General features: G+C 45.5%; 2 protein-coding genes across 4 annotated transcripts; both read left to right on the forward strand.

The window, feature by feature from the left end:
* Positions 1–1,752: 1,752 nt before the first annotated feature.
* Positions 1,753–9,798, forward strand: TMED9 (transmembrane p24 trafficking protein 9). The gene is made up of 5 exons (XM_063121001.1): positions 1,753–1,944; positions 2,215–2,315; positions 5,595–5,720; positions 5,856–6,002; positions 6,801–9,798. The coding sequence occupies exons 1-5, from the start codon at positions 1,794–1,796 to the stop codon at positions 6,948–6,950; spliced, it is 675 nt and encodes a 224-aa protein (XP_062977071.1). The 5' UTR covers positions 1,753–1,793; the 3' UTR covers positions 6,951–9,798.
* A 1,014-nt stretch (positions 9,799–10,812) lies between these two features.
* On the forward strand, positions 10,813–19,050 carry B4GALT7 (beta-1,4-galactosyltransferase 7). 3 transcript variants are annotated; one of them, XM_063121002.1, is made up of 6 exons: positions 10,813–10,918; positions 12,917–13,267; positions 16,128–16,353; positions 16,646–16,729; positions 16,945–17,049; positions 18,176–19,050. In XM_063121002.1, the coding sequence occupies exons 1-6, from the start codon at positions 10,869–10,871 to the stop codon at positions 18,329–18,331; spliced, it is 972 nt and encodes a 323-aa protein (XP_062977072.1). In that variant the 5' UTR covers positions 10,813–10,868; the 3' UTR covers positions 18,332–19,050. The 3 variants fall into 3 exon arrangements, with proteins under 3 accessions (XP_062977072.1, XP_062977073.1, XP_062977074.1); XM_063121004.1 differs by having other exon boundaries at positions 10,840–10,918; positions 13,017–13,267; XM_063121003.1 differs by lacking the exon at positions 16,646–16,729.
* The last annotated feature ends 1,333 nt before the right edge of the window (positions 19,051–20,383 follow it).

Raw genomic sequence — 20,383 nt, forward strand, 5'->3', positions numbered from 1 at the left:
GATTTTCTTGATTAAATATGTAAGGAATTCTATATACAAAAAAGAAGCCCCAATCTCTTAGCTCATGTAGGTTCATAACAGCCCAATAAGTAAGTTAAGTTCATGTTTTACATTTGTAACCGTAACCACAGGAATTACAGTTCTACAGTTTAGAAGAGCATGTAGTACAAGATATTGCCCCAGTTTGCATGAGTTGTTTAAACCATGGGCTGGCAGGACCAACCAGCAGTGAGTGAGTTTGCTGTCTCCTGTGCACTCATTGCTTCTGCTTTCAATTAACAACCCAGGTATGCCCTTCTCCTATCTTGTTATCCTGATGTATGAACCTGGAAACTCTGGGTTGTTCAGGGGCTAATTGAAAATTGATGGTGGAAGCGATGAGCAGCAGGGGGAGGGCAGTGCACTCATCTCTAGCAATTCCTGGGTTAAACAACCCAGGAATAGCCATTACTTGCGAACCAGCTCAGTGGCAGGAATGTAGGGTTGTCAACCAGGCTACTGCTGTGTACACTTCTGTTGGCTTCTATGCTTGTCCTGCTATGGTAAAGCTGTTATCTCACAGTGGCCCATACTTCTCACAGGACACTTCTATTGTAGGTCCAGCCCTTAATTAGAAGGTGGCCCTGTTTAACACCCTTAAGCATATCTGCAAACTAGATCCTGTTTGTGGGAACTAAGGAAGGTTCATAGTCCAGTAGTAGAGCTCATGCCTTGCACGGTCCCAGCTTCAATCCCTGAGCATCTCAAGCTAGATCTGGAAAACAAAACTCTGGCCCCATTCAGAAGACATCTTAAATCACAGCTTTATTATTATTATTATTTATTTATATAGCACCATCAATGTACATGGTGCTGTACAGATAACACAGTAAATAGCAAGACCCTGCCGCATAGGCTTACAACCTAATAAGTTGTAGTAAACAATAAAGAGGGAAGGAGAATGCAAACAGGCACAGGGAAGTGTAAACAGGCACCGGGTAGGGAGAAGCTAACAGTATAGAGTCAGAACAAACTCAATATTTGAAGGCTATAGGGAAAAGAAAAGTTTTTAGCTGAGTTTTAAAAGCAGTGATTGAGAAAGCCAGGCTGTGTCAGAAGACACTGTAAACCATGGCTTTAACCACCGTGAATAAGTCTTTTTGCCTTAGTCACTGGCCTGGTTCAGACAAAACGCTAAACCATGCTGCTTAACCACAAAATGGTTGTGGTTAAGCAGCATGGTTTAGCGTGTTGTCTGAAGCAGGCCACTGTGGTTAAAGCTGTGGTTTAAGGTGTCTTCTGAACAGGGCCTCTGTAAAACTGCAGAGTTACTGCTAGTCACGGTGAGTAGATGGACAGTTTCCTATATTCCTAACTACTGTGATATTTGGGGTGGGGTAGTTAATGAAAACCCGCGACAGGCATGTGAGGTGGGAAATAAGGTAAAAGGGTGTATAGGATGTAGGAAAGAACTGGGCAAGTTCCTGCCCGGCTCCAACTCCATCCTCGCGGGCCCGGCAGTGGGGAAGAGGGCTGGATGTGCCAGGCGGGGACGACGGGCCGTGCAGAGCGCCAGGACTAGCCCCACGCCTGACAATACTAGCTCCTTTTCGCTCGTAGCCAACGGCACAAGGCCGCCTCGGCTAGTGAGGCTCGGGGAGGGCCTCCCATAAGCGGCCCAGCCCCCTGACGCTGCTCTACTTCCTTTCGAGGGCTCGCCGGGAGTTGTAGTGCTGCCGCCGCCGCCGAACCCTGTGCTACAGCGATTACGTGGCTTGAGAGACAGCGCGGGAGGCGGCGGCAGGCGCGGCGCGATGGCGGCTCCCGGATACAGCCCGAGCGTGTTTTGGCAGCTGGTGTTGGTGGCCGGGCTGGTGTCCCCCGGGTGGGCTCTTTATTTCCACCTGGGCGAGACGGAGCGCAAGTGCTTCATCGAGGAGATCCCCGACGAGACCATGGTCATCGGTGCGCGGGGAGGGGACCGGGGGACTGGAGGCGCGGTGGGGTAGGAAGGTGGCCGAGCTGGATGTGGGGCAGTTAATAGGAGTGGCGGTTCGGAGGCACGAAGAAGGGTTGCCGATGAGGAAGAGATCGGTGGGTTTAGGCGCTGTGGGAGAGGCGGATGTTTGAGGAAACGGGGTGTGTAGAAGAGGGTGGGGGTTATGTCTGGGAATGAGCGGTGTTAAGTTTTTAACGGCCAACTTTCCCCTCATCCTGCTCTGTTCTGCCTCACAGGGAACTACCGGACTCAGCTGTACGATAAGCAGCGGGAAGAGTACCTTCCCGCTACTCCTGGCCTGGGCATGTTTGTGGAAGTGAAGGACCCCGATGAAAAGGTACATAGGCACACGGGTCCAGGAGTTTGCTTATTTTATTTATTTGTTGCATTTATATTCCACCTTTTTCCTCCAAGGAACCCAAGGTGGCATACATAATCCTCATTCTGTCCGTTTTTATTCTCACAAAAACAACCCTGTGAGGTAGGTTGGGCCGAGATTCTGTGACTGGCCCAAAGTCACTCAATGAGCTTCCATGGCCGAATGGGGACTAGAACCCGGCTCTCCTGACTCCCAGTCCAACGCTCTAGCCACTGCACTTGACTGGCTCTTGTGTGTATTTCTCAGTCTGAGGGTGGATGCATGTGGTAGGAAACCAGAGAACACTCTTGCTGAAAATGCACAGGGAGAAAAGCACATGGTGTGACGCAGAGGTGTGCACGAGGTAAATAGATCTGTTTCTGCCCATATGTCTATTGGTAGATCTAATGGGGGGGGGGTGTGTGTGTGGAAACAAAGCAGATCCCACAAGTGGACTTCAGGCTGGTGGGGTGGGTAGACTTCAGGCTGGCAGGATCTGCTTTGTTTTTTTCAAAGAACCAGGAGGTCTTATCAACTGCAGCCAGTGGCTCTGGCAGGCACATATGCTAAATTTTAAGGAATGGTGTCTCTGAGCACAGGCTTAGCCCAAGGATTTCTGATCAGTATCAGAAGCAAGCAAACAAGAACTTTCACACGTGAAAACGCCCCTGGTTTCCATTCAAGAGTTCTCTCTCAGCAACCTAAGTTGGGGGAGAGGGCAAGCTTTTTAAGGCACAATCCTATGCATGTTTAGGCAGAAAAAAAGGTCTACAACTGGCTGGGGCATGCTTAGGGTTGTAGGCCTTTTTTCTGTCTAAACCTGCACAGGATTGTTCCCTCAGTTGATGTTAGACAGTTGGCAGTAAGATTGATATATTGCAAAGCATGTAGAGATGTAGCAATAGATCCTGATCTGCCTCCTACCCACCGCTTTCTGAGCATTTTGGCTGGGTTATAAAAGCCTGTGTTTGGTTACGTTCCTGTGGGGTGCTTCCAGATGGAGGGATCCTAGGCATTGGGAAGGCAGAGGACTATAAATTGAAGGTCAATATCAACAGTGCACGAAGAAGTGAGATCCATAATAAATGCTTTGTCTGGAAGCACCCCTGGTCCGGCCTGGTGCCTGGCATTTGGCATTCAGGTGCACAGCTGCTAGATCTGGGATGAAGAAGCAGAATGGCACTTGTGGTCCTTTGTTCCCCATTTTGTGGCAGTTTATTCCTCTTTTTGTGAAACTGCCAATGCCATGGGCTCATTGTATAGATGCTTCTGGAACAGTCAGTTTTGGCTAAATGAAAAATCATTTGGAGATTTTTGCTTTGGGGAGCTCATGGGCAAACTGTTCATTATCCAAGATGTCTCCTGCACAGAGTCTTCAAGCTGTACCTGCTCCACCATGAAATGCCAGTAATATATGCGTATAGAGCTCTCAGTTCTACCCTTATCCCCAAAGAGTTGTCCAAGCAGCATGGCTTTTGAGAGATTAATTTAATAATGTGCTTAGACAACTGTACACTGTCATATTCACCCACCCACCCCAGACCCTTTCAGTGAATTAATTAATACAGTATTTATTGTTACAACAATGGTCACTGGAACCAGAAAAATAGGGCATAAAATACATATAATTCATAATCAATAAAACTTATTTATCATTCCACATAGGGTGTGGGAAATTATCTCAAGTTTAGAAACTGAATGGTGAAATTTGCCATGGCCTATAGGGTCTGCCTTTTATGGGATGAAAACAACAATTATTTATTTATTTTAAATATTTGTTGGCTGCCTTTCAGGGCAGAAGCCCTCCCATAGCAGCATATGATAATAAATTACATAAAAGCAGTTAAAATATTGCAAGAGAAAAAATAAAATGCAGTAAAACAACAATAAAAGCCAACAATAAAGCCAGCAACATTGGCAGTAACAGCAACAACAGTAGTTATATCAAGAGAAGGCCATGGTAAAATTATGTTTTCAAGGCCTACTTAAAATCCTTCAATGGCAGACTTCTGGAATGGCGGACTTCCGATGGCAACTTCTTCCAAAGATGTGGGACCACTGCAGAGCCCTCTCATGTATAATCACCCACCTCACTGCTCTCACAGATGGGCAAATGGGAAGGGTCTCTCTTTCTGATCTCAGTATGTGGGCAGGCTGGTATGGCCAAGGGCAGTCCTTCAAGTAACTTGGTCCCAAACCATTTAAGGCTTTAAAGTTCAAAACCAGCAGTTTGAATTGGGCTCAGAAACACACCGGTAGCCAGTGAAGCTGGTGCAGTATAGGTATTATATGATTGAACTACTTCGCCCCCACCAATACTCAGGCAGCTGTATTCTGCACCAGCTGAAGTTTCTGAACTGTCTTCAAAGGCAGCCCCACATACAGTACATTACAGTAGTCCAGCCTGGACATCACTACCATTCATAATCAATAAAACATGTTTGTCATTCCACATTGGAGGTAGCTTATAAAATTTATAAAATTTGAGCCCGAAAGGGCAAAGGTCTTCATGGCAAGTGATGTCTTTTTGTGGAATGTAAAGAGAAAAATCATTTTTTTCCAATTCAGGCTAGTGAGTTTTCTAAAAATTGTATTCTAACCATAGAGAAAATAAGACACTGAAACAAGTAATGGGGAGATCCCATTGCCACATGTGCATAATCTAGAATCGTTAAATTATTTTATTAAAACGTTCTTCTAAAATGGCAGTTACCATTTGCTGCATCCTAAGCTGGGTTAGGGCATTTCTAAAGGTAAAATTGGAGATAAGTTTCAAGGAGCTCTCACATTCAAACATAAATTTAAACCTTGTATAGCAAAGTCCTGTTTTGTTACTTGTGATGGTACACAGGTCAGATTGAATAGAGAGACTATGAACCCATTCTCAGAATACCAGCTTGCTCTCTGTCACAACAGCAAACTTCTATTATAGCAGTAAAAATTACATAAGAAGACACCTTTCCTCAGACAGCGTCTACCTGTTTGTAAGTCCTTTAGGGGATTTGTAGTTTATTATGCTACATCGGCTTGACAGAATGTTGTTGGTTGAAATTGACTGCAATGATGAACTTGTCCTAAACATAGACTCCACTTGGAATGTTTAATACATAATACATAGTGAGAAGGAATGAGGGATGAATGGAAAGATTACTGAATTCTGAGTCTTTTTTGAGCTGCTTATGTGTGAACCTAGAACCCCAGCATAAACATATTTCTGGAATACTGGGTTTTTTCACATCTCTGTTGTTCTTTTTATAGGTGGTGTTGTCCCGGCAGTATGGCTCAGAAGGCAGATTCACCTTTACTTCACATACACCTGGGGAACATCAGATCTGCCTGCATTCCAATTCCACCAAATTTTCCCTTTTTGCAGGAGGCATGCTGGTAAGAGGACCCAAGTGATCGTGGAAGGGAGGGGTTTGTTAACTGGCTCAATTGCAAAACCATCGCAAGAGGCCTCTTGCCCTGGAGAGCATCTGCAGGCCAGAGGTTTGATTGTTGTTTCTAAATCCACTGCAGAGGGTCCACCTTGATATCCAGGTTGGGGAGCATGCCAACGACTATGCCGAGATTGCAGCCAAAGACAAGCTGAGTGAGCTGCAGTTACGTGTGCGCCAGCTCTTGGAGCAGATTGAACAGATCCAGAAAGAGCAGAACTACCAGCGGGTAAGAGGGGTGGGGGAAGACTCCAGCTCACTGCCAGAGCACCTCCTTTTCATGCAGAAGATCAAAGGTTCAGTTTCTGGTATCACCAACTAAAAAACCCAGGCAGGAGACGATGGACAACGACCACGCTTTCTGAGACGCTGAAAAATCCTGCCAGTCAGAGTAGGCAATACTGGGTTAAATGGACAAATAGCCTGACATGGCATCAGGAAGGCTCCAGTAATGTTCTCTGAACTGGAACACTGGGGAGGGACGTTGTCAGTGTGGCTTCTCACACTATGCAGTTCTTTTGGGGGAATGGGCCTCATTCTAAGAGGTAGCATGGAGCAGGAATAGAGTACCTCCACCCCATGGATTGAATGCAGCCCATGGCTGTTCCCCATCTGTCCTGTGGAGGTTTCCCTCCCAAGCTCTGCCCCCTCTGCAGGTATGTGAACAAGGCAGACAACTTGGCTGGTGCCCACAAGAGCTGCCCCTCAGGTGCTTCTTAGGTCCCTTTTTCCACACAGAGAAAGGCAAAATGGGCTCCAGGAACAGATGACATCAGGAAGGGCAAGACCTCTGGCTGGAGACCCCACTCCCTGACGTCATCCAGCCTGCTGGATTGGTTCCCCATCCCTGTTATAGGGGAACATCTGTGTCCATGACACTTACTGTTGCACTGTTTGCTTAAGGCAGGCATACGGCTTTCCAGATCTATCTGTTTCCCCAAATCAATCCGTGGAGAAAAAGTAGCCCATTTGCTCTTGATTATGGGGAAGAGGCTTAAACTGCATTTGTTTTTTCTCTTTTGCTCAGTGGCGAGAGGAGCGCTTCCGTCAAACCAGCGAAAGCACGAACCAACGAGTCCTCTGGTGGTCCATTGTCCAGACTCTCATTCTTGTAGCCATTGGAGTTTGGCAGATGAGGCATCTCAAAAGTTTCTTTGAGGCCAAGAAGCTGGTTTAAAAATGGGGTTGGGGGTGACATCAGCAAAAGGCCTGCATTTCTCACAGGAACAGTTCCCAGTGCTTCGTGTGTCTGCACTGGCCCTTCTTCTCTCTTCAGTCATCCTTTCCACCTGACTGGTTATTGGCCAGGGTACTTGTCATCTACCTCTCTCTGCCTCTGCCCCTCCTCCTTCCCACCGGTCAGCATCCCATCCTGCTGTGATACCAGGGCCGTGTGTTGGCGCCATGAGGCACTGAGTTCTCTCCAGACAATTGAGACTTTTCCACCCCTGCTGCCTCTCATGGTTTTTAGCAGCAGGAAGGCAGCCCTGTGTTCAGCTTTTCTCCTGCCTGAGAGTGTTCCTCATCAAAATTAAGACTCTTCTTTTGGAAGGGCACTCAGGACTTTTTCTCTATCCAGCATCACAAATGTCAAAGCCAAAAAACAGGCGGCAGTTTTGAGCCCTGCTGAGCCCTACTTGTATAAGCTCTGTCTTCTTAGTGCCACCAGTATGTTGCTCAGGAGGAAAGCACTGAATGAAAAGATCTGGAAGCTGTTCCTGCAAGTCTTCTGTCCTGTGTATTCATAATGTGAATGGGATGCAGAATGATTTTGGGATTAACTGCTTATGGGATTGGTGGAGTAATACTCGGGTCTATTTCGAAATTACTTGCATGAGTGTTTTGGTGTGGATGTGATAATCTCTGGGCAACTAATCTGGGATAGCTAAATATTAAAATTTACTTGACTTTCCTTAGATTTAAATCCACTATTCCTGTGTACTTGCAGCCACTGTTCTTCAGATACTTCGTTTTCTCACAATGTGAGCTTATGAGCAGTTGCAAACTTGGTTCTACAACACTGCTGCTCTTCTAGCAAGAACATGTGATGATACATTTGTTTCCTGCTGCTCCGCCAACCCAATCCTAACTTGGAAATTAGCCCCACTGATTTCAAAGGAACTCTTTCAAATAACTTTGCTTACATTTGCACCCCAAGTCTCCTTGGGATTTGTTTTGCTGAATACATTTTTTTGGCATCCACTAAAAGATTGTATAGTTATCATTCCAAAATTATGGAAACATCTCCTCTTGTCCTTTCCCCTAAATTTGGGGTTGTGGTTTGGGGAGGGGATGAGAACAAAAAGATTGGCTCGGTTCAGATGTAACAATCTCAAGCCAATAAACCATTTATTGGCCAAAGAATGAGAATTCTGCCTATGTACTCCTCATACCCTTATGCACCTAGCTTTGAGACTTATATCCTAGCTTATTCGGTTTCTCATCCTAACAAGCAGTGCTTGTAAGCGACAGTGCTTAAGCCATAGTTTCTGAGTTTGAAAGTCATGGGAAAGTATGTGGTTTAAAAAGCGAAGATATAAGCATTAAACCTGGGGGTGTGAGGAGAGGGTGCAGTGGCACATGAGCCAAGATCGTTGCATCTGAATTTGGCCATTGTGTGTGTAGGGTTGAAGTGAAGGACTGATGCTGATCTGTTCTTCTTTGTAAGCCTTAGTTCTAAATAAGCTTGTGTAGAAGCAGCTGTCTTGGGTTGGCCTGTCATGTCTGTCTGATTAGGATTTTTGTGGGGACTGACACATTGAAGATTGGGTTTTTACTATGTCTGCGGTTGCACCATCTGCGCTTGCCCTATCATGGAATGCTTTCCATGCATTTTTTTTCTATACAGGCTTGAAACTTTTCACTTGCTTTATGTTTTTCATGAAGGTTGAGCAGCAACAGCTTCACAATATGTAAATCGCTACTCTACATAAGTAGATACAAGCATCCTCTTCCCTTCCCTAAATGTGAAAGGGAAAATATGTTGTCTGAACAGAATGCAGAATTGTTTACTGAAGGTAAGAGGGAGAGCATAAATTCCTGGGAACAACTGCAAGTTCTGTGACTCAATTGGCACCAGCCAATTTCTAAAATGAGTTTTACTGATCTTTTGTTTGCTGTTGACATGTTTTGTGTAACTGGATTAGCAAAATGGGTGGTGGTACTATTGCTGAGATACTTGGGAGTGGCCTCAGGTTGCTAAGGAATTTAAGTCTGACAAATCCACTCTAAACTGTATTTGCTAAACGGTCCAGCATGTGAAAAGCCATAAGTTTGACTTTCTGAAAGCAGAACTTGCTAAATGTTGGGGGGCTGAATTTAGGGCATTAAACTGGGCCTTTTGATAGGGGTACATGATCCACAGTTTGGTGCACTGGAAGATATCGTTCTAGACTGGTGAAGGAGGGGATCTTTGTAGACTTGTAGAGGAGGATTCCTGTACTAGTTTGGTGAATGCTGGTCTGCTATTAGAAGGGGTGGGTGGGTTGGAAGTGGGCTTTTGGTGTGTTTTTAGTTTCCTGTATCCAGGCATTTGTGATGACATTTGTGATGATTTGTATTTGTATCACCAACTACATCAGACTTCCCAACCTGGTGTACTCTAGAAGTTTTGGACTTCAACTTCCATCAGCCCCAGCCAGCAGAACCAATGGTCATGAATTCTGGCATTGTAGTCCAAAATATCTGGAAGGAACCCGATTTAAGGATAATTACACTATCCATTTAAGGAGTTCCAATATCCTAGCCACGTTTCCTTTATTCTTCTGCTTGCAAATGAAGCAAGTGAAGTTGTCTGATCTTACTGCTGTGGCCAGCTATTGACAAAAACTTGAGTGATAATTTAAATACTCAAAAGTATTTAAACTGCAAACTTTAAGAGGGAGAATAAAGAGCTTCAAGAGTGAGGGCGTAGTTTTAATGAATGAAACATGCTTGTTTTATGTTTTGAGGCTATTTTAGCCCTGGTTGCTACTGTATTACATAACGAGAGAGAAATTATTAAAGATGGTCTTTCCTTCTAATAATGAGTGCTAGCTTTATTACATTCTAAGATCTTCCACTTTTTTTAGAAGTGTAAAATGGCACATTGATGTTTTAGTAATATACCTGTTTATCAACATTTTAGTTGTCAGACAGATAGAAATAAAAATGCTGTGCACAAAATTACCCAAAAGTGTTCCTGTTCCATCCCACCCAAATTGGAATATCTTGTAAAGCCACCATTCTCCCAGCGCTGTCTAGAAGTCCCCCCTAGCCTGCTCCACTTAGCCTAGAAGCTCCATTTAGATCAAGGATGGGTAGCTTCAGGCAGTTGGGGGCCATTTTTGCGGTAGTGGTGGCGGAATGGACAGGCCCAGGTGAAGGGAGAAAGTGGGCAGTAGATCTCAGATTTGAATCTACTGCTTCTGTTTAGCTTGGAAAAAAGGAGACTAACAGGAGACATGATAGAGGTGTACAAAATTATGCATGGTATGGAGAATGTGGACAAGGAGGCATTTTTCTCCCTCTCAAAATACTAGAACCCAGGGTTATCCCATGAAACTGATTGGTGGGCAATCCAGGACAAATAAAAGGAAGTACTTCACATAGCTCATAGTTAAATTATGGAACTCACTGCCACAGGATGTGGTGATGGCCACCAATCTGGATGGCTTCAAAAGGGGGTTGGATAAATTCCTGGAGAAGGCTATCAATGGCTACTAGCCCTGATGGTTGTGTGCTATCTCCAGTATTCGAGGCAATAAGCCTTTGAGCACCAGTTGCTGGGGAACATGTGTAGGAGGGTGCCGTTACACCATGTCCTGCTTGTTCATCCCTGGCCGATGGCTGGTTGGCTACTGTGTGAACAGAGTGCTGGACTAGATGGACCCTTGGTCTGATCCAGCATGGCTGTTCTTATGTTCTTCATTCCACCGCTGCCGGGAAACTTGCCACGTCTCTTTTTTAGCGGCGCGTCAGGGGTCCTTCGCCTAGGAACAAAAGTTGGGCGGAACAGCTAATGAGGAGCGCGTTTCTGGGGGAGCGCGCTAGCTGGCGGACCTAGTGTCCTAGCCAACGTGTCTCGGGCGGGGAGTCCTGCCGTCAAGGCGGCAGGATGTTCCCGTCCCGACGCAAGTCGGCTATGTATCGTCGAGTAGGCGGCAGGTAAGTATCCTAACGGGGAGGGGATTATGAGAAAGAGGCGCTAGCAAGGAGCTGGAGGCGGAGATACGGGGGAAGGAGTTGTGGGCTAGAAGCCCTCAGGTGAACCTATTGTAGTAGTAGGCATCAGAGGCTAAGCTGGTTTAACCGCTACGCTTCAGTTATCCATCATTCCGTCGCACTGTAGAGTGACCAAGAAATAGAAGCTACTGCAGCTGCAATGGAGATAAAAACGGACATGGTACGCCGAGTGGATCTCTTTCGTTTTTCGGCAATAAATAAATAGTTTACTTTCTCGATAGCAGCCTGCCCCAACCTGGTGCCGTCCAGATGTGTTGGGCTGCAACTCCCATTGTGGCCAACACATCTGGAGGACTGCTGAATAAGAATGAATGGAAAGCACAGTGGAGGGGATGAAACCCAGTGCCAGAGGCTTGTATGAGAAGAGACCAGGGGAAAAAAGAGCTGGAGCCTTCCCTGCCCTTCCTCTTCTGATATTTTGCTTGAAAAGTAGTAGTAAACTGTGTTGTCTGAGTCATGCATTTCCTCCCCGTAACCATAGTCATCTGTCACACATCAGGGGTTAGGAGGAAGCGTTTCCAAGCTGGAGGATGTAACTTGAAGCAGACCCAGCCGCGACTTGTACCTTCTGTAAAGAGCCCATTTCAGATTAATGTGAGGAATAGGAACTGGTGAAGCATAGGGGCTAACGGCCCAATCCTATGCATGTTTGCTCAGCAGTAACTTCCTCTGTGTTCAGTGGAGTTTAAACTTCAGTAACGGTGCATAGGATTGCAGCCTAAGAGTCTGATATAGGAACCCTTGGTTCAAAATAAGCTTTCTGTGTAGCTTAAGCAATCCAAGAGCTCTCTGCTTCATCCCCATTATGGGAATAACACTAAACTACTATCCAAAAGTCTTTTATTGCCTTAGTCTCTGTTAGATATAAGTAAAATAGCCTAATATTGACTGTGGTATGTATGTGGCCTTCCTGGCCCCTCCCCCTCTTACCAGTGCAGCCCTCCACCTGAAAAAAAGTTGCTCACACCTGCCCTTTATTAATACCACCTTCCCCCAACCTGATACCCTCCAGATTGTTGAACTACAACATGGGCAGCTTCTGAAGCAGAAACCAGGGTGGGTGGGGGGAGCGCATGAGTGAGTGGGGTGGGACTGATGAGGGAGGCAGCAGTGGGTGGGGTCAAGACACACTAATTCATAGACGCTCTCGCTCTCTCTCACACACACACAAGTCTGTGTGCCCACTCCCTGCTAGTGATCCTGATCCTATAAGCAGCAAGAAAAAAGTAATCTTATCTGTAGAGATCACTGGGAGGGGTTTAGGTTAAAGCCTCTCTCCTTACCCCTCAGCAGTCAGGATCACTGGAGGAGTGAAGATGTTTAACCTCACCCACCCATCACTCTGATCCTGACCAATATCACTACTGCAGAGCACTGGAACGTGGTGAGGGCAAAGCCTCTTCCCACCCAACGATCCTGATCAAGATCATTGTTTTCCTGCTGCTAGCAGCCAAAAACAGCAATCTGTTCTCCCCAATTCTAACTGATGGCTGATCAGCAGGGCTCTGGGGAATAGAGGGTGGGGTTCTCTGAGGCTCTGTAGGTTGCAGAGATAATGGACAAAGGCAGCGCTTTGTGCACTACAAACCCCATTATCCCCAGCCAGCATGGCCCAACTCATCTGGTGGGCACCAGGTTGGGGAAGACTGGCTTAGTGTTAATATCTTCTCATCTCTGTCTAGTCTCAGCTACTTAATTTTCATATTATGGTAGTGATGTTATGCCGAGGTTTTGCTGTTGTGGCACGGGCAGAATGAGGGACTTGAATTCCAATCCCAGTGGAGATGCCCACTCTAACAGATATACTTACTCTGGAGAAGCCTGTAGTGGTTTATGTATGTCTATCTTTCCCTCTTTTGCACTTGGGGTAGTCTAGCCCGTCTCACTGTGTTGTACTGCCTTGTTTTGATTTTGCTTCAGGTCCTGCCGGCTGCTGGGCATCCTACCCCGGAAATGCTCTCTCTTTCAGCTCTTCTTTGTTGCTCTATTGCTGGGTTTTCTTTCCCTGTTGTGGCTGCAGCTCAGTTGCTCAGGGGATGTGGCTAGAAGTCAACGAACTGAGGGTACGGTGCTTCAGAAACCCTGCCCTTTTGAGCCTCTACCTCAGCTTCCTGATGACCCATCATGGGGACCCCACCGCCTGGCAGTGTTGGTGCCTTTCCGAGAGCGCTTTGAGGAGTTGCTGGCTTTTGTGCCCCACATGCATCGCTTCCTCAGCAGGAAGAAAATTCGCCATCATATCTTTATACTCAACCAGGTGGATCATTACAGGTACTGTTAGGTATGGGTGTCCCCCATGCTCATAATCATGCTCTTACTCTTCTATGCTCTAACCTATTCTGTACTTTAGATTTGGTATGTTCTCTTCTCAGAATGGCTTTGGATGCAACATTTCTATAGAAGAAACTGAGAAATGGGTCCACCCTATTCTCTGAAATAGAACTTTTGTATTTCACCTTCCTGGGAGATGTGCAAGTTGAAAATCTTGACTGAAGTCACTCACTGGCTCAGTGAAGCAATGCTTAGATACTGCTAAACATTCCGAATGATCTAGCCATCCTAGGTCCCTCTGGCTTTTCCTCTGTACTTTTCTATAAAGCAGGACTGATGCTGTCTTGTCTCTGGCACTGCAAAGATTATGCTTTGTTAGAAGATGGAGCAACATTTGCTTTTTAAGCCTTAAAGACAAAATTATGTAACAAGCAGGTGATAGTTCTAATTCGAAACTAATATTTGTTCTTGAGTTATAATTATTCCCTTGTGACAGTTTGTTACTAAACTATATAAAGAGAATTAGTTGTACACATTAACTTAAGTTCTATTAATTCTTTTGTTGTGCCTGATTGGATCAGTGTATCTCTTACCTGTTGCTCTGGTCTGATGGGGAGCTTGAGTGGGGAAGAGGCCTTAGGCTTCAGTTTGAATTCTGTTGTAAGTGGTCATTCTGTTTCCTTGGTGGGTCTCTCTCTCTCTCCTGAAGCCTTGTGCCTGCTTTTCCTTTTTTACTTCATCAGTTTGAATCTTTTAATAGTTTGAGTTAACTTAAAGCCCCGTGTCACATAGAATCATAGCCCATACAAGAATTCTTTTGTAAAGTAAGGATTTACTTTATTCTCCAAAATAAAGTTTTTTTTCAAAAGTTATACCCTCAAGTGTTAGGGTGACCATATGAAAAGGAGGACAGGGCTCCTGAACCTTTAACTGTTATATTAAAAAGGGAATTTCAGCAGGGGTCATTTGTATGCATGCAGTACCTGGTGAAATTCTCTCTTCATCACAACAGTTAAAGCTGCAGGAGCCCTGCCCTTTTTTGTATCTGGTCACTCTAGTTATACTGATCTAGCTGAGGCTGCACTCCCCTCAAAGGGCCAGGTACACAACTTTGGAGTGCTCCTAGAATAAGCACTTCCTGTTGCAGTGCAGGTGTCAGCAGTAGCCGGGAGTACTTTTTAAAATCTATTTAAATAAATAAATGAGCTAGGGTGACCTGCTAGAACTAAGAGCAAACCTCACATATTCAGCAAAGAATTACTTAGGGTTATTGAACAGGGGTGGGTAGATTTCAAGCTTATGAGATCTACTTTGCTTTTTACTAGCATTCTGAGACCTACCAACCAGAATCTGGTGCAAAAGACATACACATTACATTAAAGTGTTCTGACGTTGTTTTGAGTACCAGAACTGAGCAGCATTCACAATACTTCCACACAGAAATCCACTCCTGCTTTCCCCAAGCTCTTTTCATTTCAGCAGTATAATTTAGAGTGGGGTGGGTGGGAGGGGAGGAGTCATTTTGTTGCTGCTCTTGTTAAAGAATTTAGAGTGAGAAATCCTTGTTCATCTACTGCCAGTAGATTGAGATCTAACTTTCTTCCCCCCCCCCCCCCCCCGGTTCTAAAAGATGCTAAAGTCTACTGCACACTTTAACAATCGTCCAAAACTTCCACCCACAAGTCTCCTGAACAATTACTCCACAACCTCTATATGCTGGGGGTGGGGGGAAGTGCTAATGACAGGGATTATATGCACATGATATTTTGTTACAGCGGTGGGTAAACCATGGGGTCTTAAATAGCTGCATGAACTTTGAATTCAGTTATCCCCCAAGCAGTGAATTTAGCTCCATATCATGCATGTATTACATATGAGAGTTGGAAGGAGGTGGTAATGATGGAAAGGCTATCCAAAGCAGCAGTATGTAAAAACTCCATTTGTTCTTCATAGTTGTATAGAAATAGAAATTATTTCATTGATTAATGACCACCAGAGTCTCAGCACTTAGTAGAATACCTTTTCACCCTACCTATTGAATACCATAACATTCCCGTTATGGTGGGGGGAGCTTTTAGCCAATGCTAAGATAAGATCCTGTAAGCAAAAATATGTTTTTGCTCTCTTGTCCTATGTGCATGCCAACAGCTTTTTACACCATCTGCTACCATTTGATTATGTGAGGAGGGTGCATTGTGATGCAACACATCGGTACCCTAAGCTTTGGAATCTAGCTTTTTTTATTGCAAATTCAGAATCCTGAATAATTTTGGGATGTATGTTTTAATCAAATCCTCCTGACTGCAGACCACGTATTGAAAATATGTAGTACATGATGAAGAATCAGAAGTGAATGCGAGTCTATTTGGGGTTTCCAAGAGGCAGAGCTGCTTCACTCTGCAAAACTCGTTCTCTCTTCCTCTTTGTGAGCCATCCCTTTCCTTTTATACATCTATTTCACTTCAACTCTTCTCATGCTCTCTTCCCTCATTTCCCTTTCACTACTCTAGTCCCCGAGGAAAATATATTCATTCTAAGAGTGGAGGGAACCTCTTGATGAATGAAGTGCATTTGTTCATTAGGGCATTATTGCATCAATTGGTCTAGTTAGAGAATCTGAGAGATTTGTTGTGGAATTCTGAACTCTTTATGTTGTCTGTCTAGTTTCTGTTGGCCTCCTACATTAAAGATTCTCTTTTCCTGCTGGGGCCTTTTTTCGAACTCCTCATGAGTTGGAGAGTTGCTAGTGAAGTGTATAGACCAACAAACAATGACTAGCTGCATGGGCTGAGCACTTAGTGGTGGCTAAGCTTTCCTTTGGGACTTGGGTCCAATCTGCTCACATTGGTCTGTTGGACAGGTTCAACAGAGCATCTCTGATCAATGTGGGCTTCCTGGAAAGCGGCAATGACACGGACTACATTGCCATGCATGATGTCGACTTGCTACCTCTCAACGAGGAATTGGACTATGGCTTCCCAGCTGCTGGCCCTTTCCACGTGGCATCACCTGAGCTACACCCTCTCTATCACTATGGCACCTACGTGGGTGGCATCTTGCTGCTCACCAAACAGCACTATCGAATGGTATGTGAGTCCCCAGTTACTTCTCACAGAACGAGCTCATGGATTTTTTTTACCAGAAAAGACCTTGCTAGTTATTTTGATGGGTGGAAGGTGCCAAGCTACTTGGTTTCGCTCAGGTACTCTGTGTTTACTGGCTTCAAGTAGAAAGAGCCCCACTCCCTTAATCCCTAAGATGAAGAAGTCTTGAGGTAATGGTGCTGGCATTGCCTCAGCCCATTTGACAGTCTCTGCCCCAAGTCTCGTTGGAGGAAATGCATGTTGGGATGAACTGTTTTTTTTGGTCTTGTTTCAGTGTAATGGAATGTCCAACCGCTTCTGGGGCTGGGGCCGGGAGGACGATGAATTTTACCGCCGCATCAGAGGAGCTGGACTTCAAGTGAGGATGCAGCATGGCTCTAGCTGGAGGTTGGGGACCTAACCTTGGGACTCAGGTTCTCGGTGCTCTCTGAGCCTGCTACCAATCTCTTCCCCTGCTTCCCAAAGACGGATGTTTAGGCAGGTCTTCTGCCGAGCAGTGTGGTTTTTGTGTTGAATCAAGATGTCTGACCTCAGACAATTGGCTCATGCAGGCTCTGCCATTTTGTATTTCAGCTCTTCCGGCCCTTAGGCATTAAGAGTGGATACAAGACATTCCAACATCTGCATGACCCGGCTTGGCGTAAGAGAGACCAGAAGCGCATTGCTTCCCAGAAGCAGGTGGGAGTTCCTCATGTGCGCGGTGGGTGAAGGCTGTCTTTGTCTTGGAACTGAAAGCTGTTGCCTTACCTTTGTGGGATCTGGCCATGTAGAACTGTATATTGCTCAGACGTTCTTGCTCTCACTTAACAATTTACTCTAGCCGGTGGTCTTACTCAATATTGAGTGGCATTTGGAGGACATAGAAATCTGTATGGGTTGAATCCCATAGAACAGAGTCTCAAACGTCTTCATGATTCTATTATTTTGACCTTTTTAAAATTCTGACTTTTAAGACACACATTTCTATCCCAGATGGTTTGGGATAAAAACTGTACAAGGTAAGCAATTAAAACTAGCATTAGAAAGCAGGAAATGTATCTTTTGCAACCAGCATCACTTCCCACTCCTGTCCCTTAGCCCCTCTGATTTATTCTCCCCAGTGTTTCAAAAAAGGTATCAGCTCTCCCTGTCTTTTGACTGTCACTAAATGAAATCCAAAATGTCAAACAGCATCCACCCATGTATTGCAGTCAGAACAAAGCATGAAAATATAAAGTTAATCATGCAAATGTGTACAATTGTAATTGCAAAATCTGGGAGCTTTTATCTGAGGGCTGAGACAAATGTTCTCCAGTGAATATTAACGTGACAAAAGGCTTTGGGGGAGCCTAAAAGTCTCCGCAAAGACCACAGAAATGTTTACCTTTTCATACCTACTTGCTAGTGCTTGCAACCCATTGCTGATTTGGCACCATCTTTTTGTTTTAAAGCCACCCTTCTACCTAATAATGATGTCATCTCAGTCATATCTGATTAGCGAAGCAATGATGTCAGTGTTTGGTAGGCCGATTTGAAGACACTCAAAGAATGGTACCAAAGCTACAGCTCACAATGGAGCCACTGCCCGAATGCCAAATATCAAGTGTACAGGCAGGCAGCTGGAGTATATATTGGGAGGCGCCAGCAAATGCCAAAAACTCCCCACCTCAAAACAAAAACAACATTGACAGCGATTTAGTCTCCGCTTGCTTATTCCACTCTTGGCACTCTCTGACATTGATCAAGCCCTGTTCCATGATGGCATCCCTTGCTTTCTTACTCTGGACCTCTGTACATGACGCATGGCATTTTTGTCTCCACTTAGGAGCAGTTCAAGGTGGATCGTAGCGGAGGCTTAACCAACCTCGAATACAAAGTGGAGTCACGCACTCCGTTGAGTGTGGCAGGAGCTCCCTGCACAATCCTCAACATCTTGCTAGAATGTGACTCCAGTGAGACTCCCTGGTGTGTGTTTGGGTGAGCTGCCTACCACGTAGACTGCCTATTGTATTACTGTTGCAGCTGGTTGCTGCTGGACTCTCTGAAGGCAGGTCCTTCTGCAGGAACCAACAACAGAGCATAGATGCCCATGGCTCAGATGGTTAAAAAGAGGGCTGAGGATCCATACCAGTTGACGGGTATATGTCGGGCATTGCCTCTTCCATGTGGATACTGCAAGGTGACAACGAATGCAGAAGTGCTGGCAAGACTAAATGGCCTGAGTCCCTGCTCAGACTGCTTGCCATTCCAAAGGATGTTGTCTTGGCTACCTACATCTCAACAAGCTAAAGGACATCTCAGACTCAGAGGCTGGGCCGTGACTAAATTGTCCTCTTTCTACCAGCCAGGGCTCCAACAGCCAGGTGGTAAAGGGCATCTCGGCCTGTAGACTTGTTTGGGAGTTGGCTGATACTTAAAGGACTTACAGGATCAGCATCTGGTTAGTTTGTTGGAAATTTGCTTCTCTCATGATAAAATATGCATAAATGCCTGCTGTGAAACTCTCGTGCCACCCCACTCACCCACCCCGACTCTTCCTCCGGGGGCCTCCTGTTCAATGGACACCTTGCCCTCTGGCTGTGAGGGTGTCATCACCTACCACCTTACCTAAGCCCATTGTGGTAAGGGATGTTGTTTTTGGGGTCTCCAGGGCTGTAAAAGTGTTTGGCTCATTGCAATAAAGCCATTAATGCGAGTGGATCCTGAAGGGACGTTATAAATGGGATGTGTGTGAGTGAGTGCCCATAGGCCAGAGACAGACAACATCGTGCCCATGGGCCCCTGTGTGGCCCCAGACACCTTTCATGGTGCCCTCTCTCTCCCACTTTTTTTTAATTAACAAATTAGTTCTGTTGGTACTGAAAAGTGTGGATTCAAAGGAGTTGTTTAGTGCATTGGGACTCAGATCCCACCTCGGCCCTATACTCCCATCTTTTGGGTAGGTTACTTGTCCTTTGTGACTAGCCATGCCTCCCATGAAAGCTGTTTAGTGATGGTGTCCACAACAGTTTCTCAAATTATCAAATGTGCCCACAAGGCCCCCAAAGGTTGCCTGCCTCTGTTGTAAGCATGGCCACAAGTAATCCAAGTCTCCTGGTTTGAGCCTCCTTCCTTTTCCTGCCAGTGGGCCTGTTCAGACACAATGCTAAGCCATGGTTAGGCTGCTTTTGCAGCAAATGGTTAGTGAATGTGTTTAAACTGGGTCAATGAAACTTTCTACTCTTGGAATCTAGAACCCTGACCTAATCCTATCCTTCTAAGCCAGGATTAGCCTTGATCTTGCCAGGCGCACCTTAAAGCCAAAGACACTAGCACAGTTGCGCGCGCGCACATATATATTATCTAAATATGATGCATTTGTACACTCCTGGCTACTCCAATAAGTCTTTTTCACCAAGTGATTTAGAAACAAAGCTGAACCCTGCACATCAGGAACCCAGGCCAAAACACCTACGACAGAACTGATAGCTCCTATGCAGCTGCAGCCGGCATCTGTAAAAGTGGCTAGTCACAGAGCTGGCTGTGGAGATGCTGGTAGTCTGCTGAAGGCTCATTGTAGAGAGGTGAAGGGTCTGTGCCCGTGGCGGGATGCCACTGGGCCCTGCCACATGAAGGGGTGGAAGAGATGCTTGCCAAGCCTCCATAGAAATGCCTGCTCCTTCTGGACTCCTCTCCTCTTTCAGAGGCTTAGCTTTTTTCTTGGGCTGCTGGGTAAAGATGCTGCTGAACTGTTCCAGGCTACTTGGATGCTCAGAGAGACTTGCGTTCGTAGCATTGGAGGAAAGTTCCCTGTAGTTACAGGACATAAGCTTCTGCAGCTGAGTTTTGGATGCAGTTTTTTCCCCAGTAGAAGTAGCTGTAAGGGGTAGAAGAGAGCGAAAAGGGTTAGAATTGTGCTTTCCCAGGGCCCAAAGCAGTTTCCACGTAACAAGCTTTTCTTTTGTGGCTGGGATATGATGTTCCACAGTTGATGCTAAATTGTAGAACTTTGTGAAACAAGACCTCCAGAATCTAAGGAAGATGTCCCAGGATA

This window comes from Elgaria multicarinata, chromosome 3 (genome assembly GCF_023053635.1).
Source record: "Elgaria multicarinata webbii isolate HBS135686 ecotype San Diego chromosome 3, rElgMul1.1.pri, whole genome shotgun sequence".
Taxonomy (NCBI): Eukaryota; Metazoa; Chordata; class Lepidosauria; order Squamata; family Anguidae; genus Elgaria; species Elgaria multicarinata.

Coding starts and splice junctions, on each gene's coding strand:
- TMED9 (XM_063121001.1), top strand. CDS start 1,794: ATGGCGGCTCCCGGATACAGCCCGAGCGTGTTTTGGCAGCTGGTGTTG. Junction 1,945..2,214: donor CGACGAGACCATGGTCATCG/GTGCGCGGGGAG, acceptor TCTGCCTCACAG/GGAACTACCGGACTCAGCTG. Junction 5,721..5,855: donor TTTTTGCAGGAGGCATGCTG/GTAAGAGGACCC, acceptor AATCCACTGCAG/AGGGTCCACCTTGATATCCA.
- B4GALT7 (XM_063121002.1), top strand. CDS start 10,869: ATGTTCCCGTCCCGACGCAAGTCGGCTATGTATCGTCGAGTAGGCGGC. Junction 13,268..16,127: donor AACCAGGTGGATCATTACAG/GTACTGTTAGGT, acceptor TCTGTTGGACAG/GTTCAACAGAGCATCTCTGA. Junction 17,050..18,175: donor GCATTGCTTCCCAGAAGCAG/GTGGGAGTTCCT, acceptor GTCTCCACTTAG/GAGCAGTTCAAGGTGGATCG.